Genomic DNA, 10,794 nt, shown 5'->3' with positions numbered 1-10,794 from the left:
ATAAAATGAATTACGCGTGTTTTATTATTTAATTATTAGTGACGCAAAAAATTACAATAAACAACCATTTTCTCAATTTTTTTTATTTGTTTTTAATGTGTATAATTTAATGCATCAACAAATAATAAATTAACAAACATTGTATTTAAATAAATTGCAAAGAGAAGCGATGAGGTTTAAATTTTTAATATTGATTTTTCATCCACAATCGTAAATGAAATTAAAATTTATACCAAACCCAAATTCAATGCGAAAATTATATTTACCAAAAAAATTACATTTTATTCCATTTCAACTTGATTTTTACATAAATTAGATTCGATTTTACAAATCTGAATTTAATTTTAAAAAATAATAATTTAATTTTACAAACTCGAATCCTATTTTGTAAACCCGAAATTTTACAAAATATAATTTAATTTCACAAACACAATTGTAATTTCAAATACCGGAATTTAATTTCACAAAGTATAATTTAATTTTACAAACTCGAATCCTATTACATGAACCTGAAATTTTACAATACATATTTTTAATTTCACACTATAATAAAATTTTACAAATTACAATGAAATTTTCCAATTTATAATCAAATTTTACAGATTATAATGAAATTTTACAAATTTTAATTAAATTCTGTAAACTGATATTTCACATTGTATTTGGGTATAATATATATTTACGAGTACAGTAGTCCCGAGACGGACGCGTGGGCCATCAGAGCGTGCGCGGCCTGGCGTACTTCGAGGTGATGTCTCGCCGCGTCCGCCCAGTCACCCGCTGCGGCCCGCGGAGCGCCTTGCAGCAAGTTCACATAACGGAGAGCGGATTGCAAATCACCGTGATCCATATGATATCTAGTTTTACACAAATAACATTTTTTTTTTTAATTTTTATTAGGAAAAGGGGGTTTTTGTGTTAACAGGTAATTAATTAACAACGTAACTTCAACACTTAGGGTCTGTCCCACCACTGGCTGATAGAGGCTCAGATAACTTAAAAATGACGTCACTGTTAGATAAAGGACCAAAATCACAATTTACTTTAGACTGTTTACAATTTTTGATAATTTACACTTTGGTGGGACAGGCCCTTAGACTACTGCTGACCGCCGGAATAGCGCACTATACTAATATAATAAAGCGTAAACCCACTACTTAGTTAAGAAGGATGTCAGCAATCACATATTTTTGAATAATTCTTTCTTTAATAAAAATGCTTCAGGCATATTTTCACGCTATTAAACTTAGGGGGTGAATAAATTGGAAAAACTTCCACATGGTAAAGGGGCCATAAACTACAAGCTGACATCAAGGAAGCGAGATTGCCATAGTAACAGTATTTGTTATCCAATGTGAAGCCTTTGTTGTTATTTGTACAGTTAAATTTTAACATTTGCAATTGAGAATTTAACGAATGTAAACAATAAAATATATTTTTTACAATTTCATACGGAAGCTGCAACAGCTACTTTTATAAGACTGAGAAATTACTATTACTAGAAATTTAGTACTTTAGACAAAAATTGTTTATGATTAAAGAAAAAAATAATTACCTCGCCCTGTTTATAATATCAAATGTATCCAGCTTGGTGAAGTCGGTCGGTTTGTTGTTCAGCTCGTCTTCAGGAATATCCGCAAACTGGTAATAAAACAAGAATATTTCAATTATTCAGTACCGAAAAATACACAATCTTACTAATATTATAATTGCGAAAGTTTTGATGGATGTTTGTTAGAGTGTAGCCTAAACTGTTCCTCAGTTCCTCAGTTTCTCAGTAACTCAGTTCGTCAGTCTCTCAGTAACTCAATTCCTCAGTCTCTCAAAGTTTTGATGGATGTTTGTCAGAGTGTAGCCTAAACTGTTCCTCAGTTCCTCAGTTCCTCAGTCCCTCAGTTTCTCAGTAAATCAGTTTGTCAGTCTCTCAGTAACTCAGTTTCTCAGTCCCTCAAAGTTTTGATGGCTGTTTGTTAGAGTGTAGCCTAAACTGTTCCTCAGTTCCTAAGTTCCTCAGTTCCTCAGTCCCTCAGTTTCTCAGTAACTCAGTTTGTCAGTCTCTCAGTAACTCAGTTTCTCAGTCTCTCAAAGTTTTGATGGCTGTTTGTTAGAGTGTAGCCTCAACTGTTCCTCAGTTCCTAAGTTCCTCAGTTCCTCAGTCCCTCAGTCCCTCAGTGTCTCAGTAACTCAGTTTGCCAGTCTCTCAGTAACTCAATTCCTCAGTCTCTCAAAGTTTTGATGGCTGTTAGAGTGTAGCGTAAACTGTTCCTCAGTTCCTTAGTTCCTCAGTCCCTCAGTTTCTCAGTAACTCAGCTCGTCAGTCTTTCAGTAACTCAGTTCCTCAGTCTCTCAAAGTTTGGATGGATGTTTGTTAGAGTGTAGCCTAAACTGCTAAATGGATTTCGTTTATATTTGTCATAGATGTAGAGGATAGTCTGGAAGAGTACATAGGCTACTTACTAAGTTTTTTTTTATTCCGCGTGAAAGAATTCGAGGGCGAGCTAGTATAAATGTTGACAAACTAACAGAATGACGGTAAATTTCATAAATCTAGTTTATTTAATGTTTCAGTAATTTACACTAATTTCAAAAACTTCGTAAATTAATAGAATTTTAAAAGTTAAATTGCTCGAACAACACATAAGCTGTTTACATTTGTTTTTAATTCGACACGCACGGAGTCGCGTGCGAAAGCTAGTATGATATATTAGCGTTGTTATAAATTCTGAATTGCAACGCTTAATTAGAATGTTTATTAAGGTTTTTAAATTAGTCTATTTTTTTTCACTTGTATTTCTGTTTCGAGTATATTATGTACTAGCTTTCGCTCGCGATCCCATCCGCTTGGGATTAAAAAAACGAAAGTGAGTAGCCTATGTGTTCTTCCAGACTATCCTCTACATCTATGCCAAATTTCACCGAGATCCGTTCAGCCGTTTAGGCTACAAACTCTAACAAACATCCATCCATAAACATAAACTTCCGCATTTATAAACTTCCATAAACTTTCGCATTTATAATATTAGTAAATTGTAGCAGTGTTTCTGAACTGATTAAATGTTTTTTTTTTAAAGTCAGATTTTGTCTCGTTTTATTGTTGGTTCCGTATTATCTCCGGAACGAGTGGTCCGATTTTGATGAATCTTTGACTGAAATATATGAGAATGTTATAGACTATTTTATTAAATTCCTCGTTAAGTAAATAACAGTTATTTTGAAGTAAACACATACCTTCTGGAACAACAACTTGGATTGCAGCCAGGATAAGAAGTAGACCGGCAGAGAGGCGCCTTCGCGACCAATCAGAGCCACTTTAACTGCAGTTCTCTCCAACTAAAGGAATTTGTAAAAAAAGGTCAATTTATTTGAGAGCTTATCCCAAGTTAATTGGTTATTGATGTAATTAAATCGTATCATTATGTAATACTAGTTTTCACCCGCGTATCCGTCTGTGTGGAATTTAAAAAAATATGTGTTCTTCCAGACTGTTCTATATATATGACAAATTTCATTCAAGTTCGTTCAGCAGTTTAAGCTACAAACTCTAACAAACATCTAAACATTCGATAATTCCATAACAAACATCTTTTCACTTCGTAATATATACTTCTATACATCGATATCTGTTCTAATATAATAAAGAGGAAAGCTATGTGTTTTTGTATGTATTGAAATAACTCAAAAGTTACTCGATCGATTTAAAAAATTTTTTCACCGTTAGAAAGGTAATTTATCTATGAGTAATATAGGCTATGTTTCGTATTAAATTTTAATTTTAGGCGGAAGCAGTCGCAAGCAAAGGCTAGTATATTATAAAGAGGAAAGATTTGTATTATTGTATATATTGAAATACCTCAAAAACTACCGATTTTAAAAATTCACTATTAAAAAACAACGTTACCAGTGGCATAGGGTTTATCTTTTATTATTCTAATTTCACACAGACGAAGTCGCGAGCAACAGCTAGTAAAGGTATAAATAGTTGTATTATTATACCTTTTCGAATTTATCTTGCAAAGATTTTTCAGTAGCGATGCCTTTCTGACGAGCTTCTTGAGGAATCCCGCTCAGTACGGTTTGTACTAAACGGTCGTCTTTACCTGGAAATGTATGAAAACCTTGTAAATTTAACAAGAAAAGTAGATTAAACGACAGTAAAAAGTATAAAATAGTTATTTTTAATTATCTTTAGTTATGCAAGAATAAATTCTAGCTTGAACGCTCCAATGGGCATACTTTTTTTGTTGTTTCCTTATTAGTGGTCTATGTATAGAAAAACAAAGAAAAAAACATCTTTAAGTTATAAAATATACAGATCTTTTTCTCAAAATTTAGACATTTATAATCCATACTAATTATTTTCAGATTTTTCATTGTCTATTATTTCGGTATAGTGTTTTCTCTCTCATAGTACCAGACTTACTGGTAAGTGCGAAAGAGACATCGCTTTACAGAACTATAATTACCATTGTGGTTAACACCAGCTTTCTCTAGCGTTTATTACATTGTCTATTAAACGGTAGTGCGTTCTCTTTCACGATATCCGACTTACAGGTATGTGTGAAAGAGACAACGTTATACAAAACTAGAATTACTATTGCGATTGATACCAACTTACTCTAGCGTTTAGTTCATTATATAGAGTAGTATACCGTTGTCTCTTTCACACTACTAGACATACAAGGTATAGGTTTGTGCGAAAGGGACAACGCTCTACACAACTATAATTACTATTGTGGTTAACACCAATTTTCTCTAGCTTTTATTTCATTATCTATCGAAGGGTAGTGCGTTCTCTTTCACACTACCAAACTTACTGATAATTGCGAAAGGGACAACGCTCTACAAAACCACTATAGTTAGTAATTACCTGCTTTTTCTAGTGCTTTTATCTCATTGTCAATCTTAGCGTCGGGCGCGGCGCGGCGCGTGGCGGACAGCAGCGCCTCCGCCGCCGCCCACAGCGACTGCGACCGACGAGCCTCCTCCTCCGCCTTCGCTCGCTCTGGAAAATATTATAAAACACTATACTATATTTTTAGAAAATATTAGGATACCGAAGGAACAGTGGGAATAGCTTTATAAAATACTGCAAGGAATTGCTCAGTCCCTCAGTCTCTCAGTTCCTCAGTCTCACTGTCCCTCAGTCTCTCATTAACTCAGTTCCTCAGTTCCTCAGTCCCTCAGTTTCTCCGTAACTCATTTCCTCAGTCTCTCAGTAACTCAGTTCCTAAGTCTTTCAGTAACTCAGTTCCTCAGTCTCTCAGTAACTCAGTTCCTCAGTCCCTCAGTCTCTTAGTAGCTCAGTTCCTCAGTATCTCAGTAACTCAGTTCCTCAGTCTCTCAGTAACTCAGTTCCTCAGTCCCTCAGTCTCTCAGTTGCTGAGTTCCTCAGTCCCTCAGTCCCTCAGTCCCTCGATAGCTCAGTACATTCCTATTCGTTACCACGGAACGTTCGATATCGCTACGTAGTTGTCTTGGAGTTGAGTTTGTTCGTTTTAAACTAATTAACAAGTATTGTTCATATGGCCGTTCATATATTTTTTTTAAATAATGTTGTATCGAAATATCTAACTATACTAATATTATAAAGAGAAAAGATTTGTATTTTTGTATGTATTTATAAACTACTGGGCCGATTTTAAAAATTCTTTCACCATATAAAGGTTATTTATCTGTGAGTTACATAGGCTACGTTTTATTATTACTAATGTTAAGGAAATATTATTAAACAGCAAATTTCTGGACCTCGACGTATAAAATCATTATATTTTAACTTTTCTCGTATTATCTATAATATAATAAAGTGTAACCACACACTTCTTTGTTGCCTAAGATGTCAGCAATTACAGCATTTTTCGAACAACTATTTTTTTAATAAAAATTCCTACACTTACGTCACGCTTTAGGCTATATATTTTCATGACATTAAACTTAGGGGGTAAATATTTTGGGATAAAAACCCTAATGTGGAAAAGAGACCATAAGTTGCTAACATCAAGGAAGCAAGACTGTCAAGTTTTGTCATGTCATGTAAACAATAATATGATTTTTTTTATAATTTTATGCGTATAAAGTCGCATGGGAACAGCTAGTATAAAAATATTACTTTTAAGTGTTTGTTCTATAGCCATTAATTTCCCCGCCATCGCGGCCATATCCTTCTTGAACACGACGCGTTCTTTCTCAACTTCCTCCGACACTGCTTTGTTGAATTTTGATAAAACCTGCAAAAGAAAAATATTATTAATTTTACTAATATTATAAATACCAATATTTGAATGAAGGTAGTTTGTAGCATAAACTGCTAAACAATAGAAAATATCACAAATATAAACAAATTGCTGTTCACGACTTCGTCCGCGTGAAATAAAAAGATAAAAAAACTTATCCTATGTTACTGGCTGATAACGTAGATTTTTAGTAGTGGAAGAATTTTAAAATTTCCCCAGTAGTTTTTGTGTGAATTAAATACATACAAAAATCCAAAATGTTCTCGTGCGGCTTCATCCGTATGAAATTATGAAAATTTTATTTTATTGTTTACATTTGTTAAACTATCAATAGCAAATGTCAAACTGACACGACATGACAAACCTTAGCAATCTTTCTTTCTTGATGTTGGCAGCAACTTATAGTCTCTTTCCCACATTAGGGTTTTATCCCAAAATATTTACCCCCTAAGTTTAACGGCGTGAAAACATATAACCTAAAGCGTGACGTAAGTGTAGGGCTTTTTATTAAAAAAAGAATTATACAAAAATATGCTGTAATTGCTGACATCTTAGGCAACAAAGAATTGTGTGTTTACGCTTTATTATAATAGCATAGAAGTATAGATAAAAGTTGTTATAATGTGGATAAAGCCGGGAACAGCTAGTTATGATAGATTTTCAATATAAAACTAACCTCTTTATCTTTAGCTTTCAGTTTGTCTTGAAGCACTTCTTGTTGAATCTCAAACTGCTTTTTCAACTGGTCCTTCATTTTTCTATTTGCTTCTGCTTGAATCGCAAGACTCTGTAAAAAGGAATCCACATTTTATATCAGCAGCCGCTACATTTCGCCGAAATGGCGAAGCTACACTACCCAAATATCTGATAATGCAGAATAAGCATTGACATATATTGAAAAAAACAATACTATATAAACTAATTTAGTTGAGTATACAAGAGTTTCAATCATACTAATATTATAAACGCGAAAGTTTGGATGGATGGATGTTTGTTAGAGCTTGTAGCCTAAACTGCTGAGCGGATTTTGATGAAATTTGGTATAGATGTAGAGGATAGTTTGGAAGAACACATAGGCTACTCACTTTTGTTTTTTTTTAATTCCACGGGGACGGAGTCGCGAAAGCTAATATTAAATAAAAATAATAATGAGTGATATCCTAATTAAATTAAGAAATGTAATATTTACATGAGACATAAAATTCTACAATAAAAAATTTAAAAATATAGCCTATGTTACTCAGTGGTAACATAGCTTTTCATTGGTGAAAGAATTCTTGCTATTGTCCCAGTAGTTTTTGAGTTCCTTCAATACATACAAAAATACAAATGGATAATTTTGTATTTTTGTATGTATTGAAGTGTATTGAAGTGCTGCTGTTGAATTAATTTTACAATATTCGTATAAATACCTTTTTCTGGAACTCAAGTTCCTTGTTAAGTGATTCCCGTTTGATTATTTCTTCTACTTTAGCGTCAATTATCGCTTTCTCATCATGACCTGGAAATAACATATTTTTATCTCTTTCTATGTATCTTATCTTACTAATATCATAAATGCAAAAGTTTAGATGAATGGATGGATGTTTGTTAGAGTTTGTAGCCTAAACGGCTTAAGGGATCTCGATGAAATTTGTCATAGATGTTGAGGAAAGTCTGGAAGAACACATAGACTACTTGCTTTTTTTTTATTCCCCGCGGACGGAATCGCGGGCGAAAGCTATTGGAGGATAAGAAACAGACAATTTATAAAGAACAATCTTCTATACAAATATAATAAAGCGTAAACACACTACTTAGTTATGTAGGATGTCGATCACAGTATATTTTTGAGTAATTCTTTTTTTTTAATAAAAAGCCCTACAATTAACACGCTTTAGGCTATATTTTCATGGTATTAAACTTAGGGGGTTAACAGATTGTAAAAAACAGAATGGTACAAAAACTAAAAACTGCCATCAAGGAAGCAAAGTTGCCATGGTTACTCAAATAATTCTTAACCAAAGTCAAAGACCTTCGTTGTCATTAAAGAATTTTGACATTTGCAATTGGAAGTTTTATTAAATATAAACAACTAGCTTTCGCCCGCGACTTCGTCTGCGCGGAATGTAAAAAAAACAAAAGCCTTTGTGTTCTTCCAGACTATCCTCTACATCTACACCAAATTTCATCGGAATCCGTTAAGCCGTTTAGGCTACAAACTCTAGCAAACATCCGTCTATACTTTCGCATTATTTTCATATTTATAATATTAGTAAGATATTAGTATGATAGATGACAAAATACAGTTTTAAAATGTCATGCGTATGAAACCGCACGGGAACATCTAATAAGAAATAAAACTTAAAACTCACATTCGATAGCTCGATTGATTTTCAATTCCCTCACAGTTTGTAGTTCTGCGATTGCGTTTTGTAAATATTGCACCTGAAAAAAAAAAGTTATACATACGAAGAAATAGCAAGAATAGAGCGTGTTCACGTCAATTAGTCATTCACTCAGTCAATCATTGAATAATGTAGAATGAATTGTTCAGTGAACGGTTGGCTAAGTAATCGATCAAGCTATTGTGTTAGTTAGTCACTAAAAAACAGACAATCAATTAATCAGCTACTCAGCCATTCATTCAATCATTCAATCACTCAGTCAGTTCAGTACATACAAAGATTTTTTTTTATAACATAAGGTGGCAAACGAGCAAGCGGCCACCTATAACCGCCAAAATGGCGAAGCGACCGCTGCCCGTAGACATCCGCAATTGTAGATGCGTTGCCTACCCTTATACGACGGAGGAGGAGACGCACATAAAGATGTTATTTCCCCTTCCAATGCATCTCCTCCACTATCAAATCCACTTACTCTTCCCAACCTCTTTTTATAAGAAAAGGGTGGTAAAAGGAAAGGGACTTAAATTAGGCCTCCGGCACCACACTCATCAGACGAAACACGGAATGGCTTCCATTTGACGGCTGTCTTCTGTGTGGTCGTGGTATTACTGGGGGCGTGCCGGCCCTGCACTGCTAAGATGTTAAAGCGGGTACTACCACTGTTGAATAACATCAAGATTTACATCAGTTTCTAATTCTTCTTGCTCTAGCAATCTTTTAATCTAGCTTGATCTAAAACATCACTTATGCCCGGTTTCCCAGCGACACTCAACCATTCGTTAGTGTTTTTGAATAGATAATTTCTTGAAATGCGTTTCCGAACTACTAAACTAGTGTTTAACTTTGTTAGAACTTAAGTCAATTAGCATATAGCATTGAGTTAAATAAGTTTATCGAAATGGGTATGAAATAAACGTCCCTTACTATACCTTCTTCAATGTATACATAAGCAGCAGGTCTGTGTCTCCTCGCAGCTCCAACTTCCTGGTGCTGAGGTCCACTCCAGGAAACAGCATCTGCAGTTCCTCCTTGAACTCCGTACGAGCTGCCTCCACCTACATTATACAAAGTTATATTATAACTAGCTGTTGCCCGAGACTCCGTCCGCGTGGAATAAAAAAAAAACAAAAGTAAGTAGCCTATATGTTCTTCCAGACTATCCTCTACATCTATTCCAAATTTTATTCCATCCAGCCGTTTAGGCTACAAACTCTAACAAACATCCATCCATCTAAACTTTTGCATTTAAAATATTAAGTATGATTACATTTTTAACAAATCATGTCTATTGAAACTTGTTTTTACATATTTACTAGCTGTTGCTCGCGACTTCGCCTGCGTGGAATTAAAAATAGCCTATGTTACTCACTGATAACGAATCTTTAATGGTGAAAGAATAGAAATCGGCCCTGTAGTTTTTTGAATTATTTCAATACATACAAAAATACAAATCTTTCCTCTTTATAATATTAGTAAGGACTAGCTGCTACCCGCGACATCGTCCGCGTGGAATTTAAAAGTTCATAATTTAGGTTCGCGGACTTTTTTGTGGAACTTTTTGAGGTCTACAATTCCTTCAAACATCATTTTACATACCGCTACCGGTTTAGGCAGCATAAGCCGAAAATAGTTAAATATAGCTATCTATTAATGCAGAGGTCCAGATATACGCTATTTATTAATAGTTCCTTAACATTAATAAAAATAAAGTATAGCCTATGTTACTCACAGATAAATTACCTTTCTAATGGTGAAAGAACATTTATAATCGGCCCAATAGTTTTTACGTGAATCAAATACATACAAAAATCCAAAAAAACAAAATCCTCTTAATAATATTATCTATACTATTATAATAAAGCGTAAACACACACTTCTTTGTTGCCTAAGATGTCAGCAATTACACCATATTTTTGAATAATTCTTTTTTTAATAATAAAAAGCCCTACACTTACTTCACGCTTTAGACAATATATTTTCATTTTAAACTTAGGGGGTAAATATTTTGGATAAAAACCCTAATGTGGGAAAGAGACTATAAGTTGCTGCCAACATCAAGGAAGCAAGAATTGTAATGTCATGTCATTTTGACATTAGCGATTGATAATTTGACTAACGTAAACAATAAAATAAAATGTTCATAGTTTCATGCGGATGAAGTCGCACGGGAACAGCTA

At 34.0% G+C, this 10,794-nt stretch overlaps 1 protein-coding gene across 1 annotated transcript in view; it reads right to left on the bottom strand.

The window, feature by feature from the left end:
- Positions 1 to 436: 436 nt before the first annotated feature.
- Positions 437 to 10,794, bottom strand: part of LOC106106757 — an 18,847-nt gene continuing 8,489 nt past the window's right edge. The window contains exons 9-18 of the mRNA XM_013287405.1: positions 9,547 to 9,672; positions 8,585 to 8,657; positions 7,643 to 7,731; positions 6,907 to 7,017; positions 6,107 to 6,224; positions 4,868 to 5,002; positions 3,994 to 4,097; positions 3,229 to 3,330; positions 1,556 to 1,641; positions 437 to 857 (exon numbers count right to left, since the gene is read on the bottom strand). Coding sequence (XP_013142859.1) covers positions 680 to 857; positions 1,556 to 1,641; positions 3,229 to 3,330; positions 3,994 to 4,097; positions 4,868 to 5,002; positions 6,107 to 6,224; positions 6,907 to 7,017; positions 7,643 to 7,731; positions 8,585 to 8,657; positions 9,547 to 9,672 — 1,122 coding nt within the window. The 3' untranslated portion in view covers positions 437 to 679. The remainder of the gene's footprint in view (positions 858 to 1,555; positions 1,642 to 3,228; positions 3,331 to 3,993; positions 4,098 to 4,867; positions 5,003 to 6,106; positions 6,225 to 6,906; positions 7,018 to 7,642; positions 7,732 to 8,584; positions 8,658 to 9,546; positions 9,673 to 10,794) is intronic.

The sequence above is a fragment of the Papilio polytes genome, unplaced genomic scaffold, assembly GCF_000836215.1.
Source record: "Papilio polytes unplaced genomic scaffold, Ppol_1.0 DF822178.1, whole genome shotgun sequence".
Taxonomy (NCBI): Eukaryota; Metazoa; Arthropoda; class Insecta; order Lepidoptera; family Papilionidae; genus Papilio; species Papilio polytes.
The sequence above is the reverse complement of the archived record's forward strand: the minus strand, read 5'-3'. Positions and strand labels throughout refer to the sequence as shown.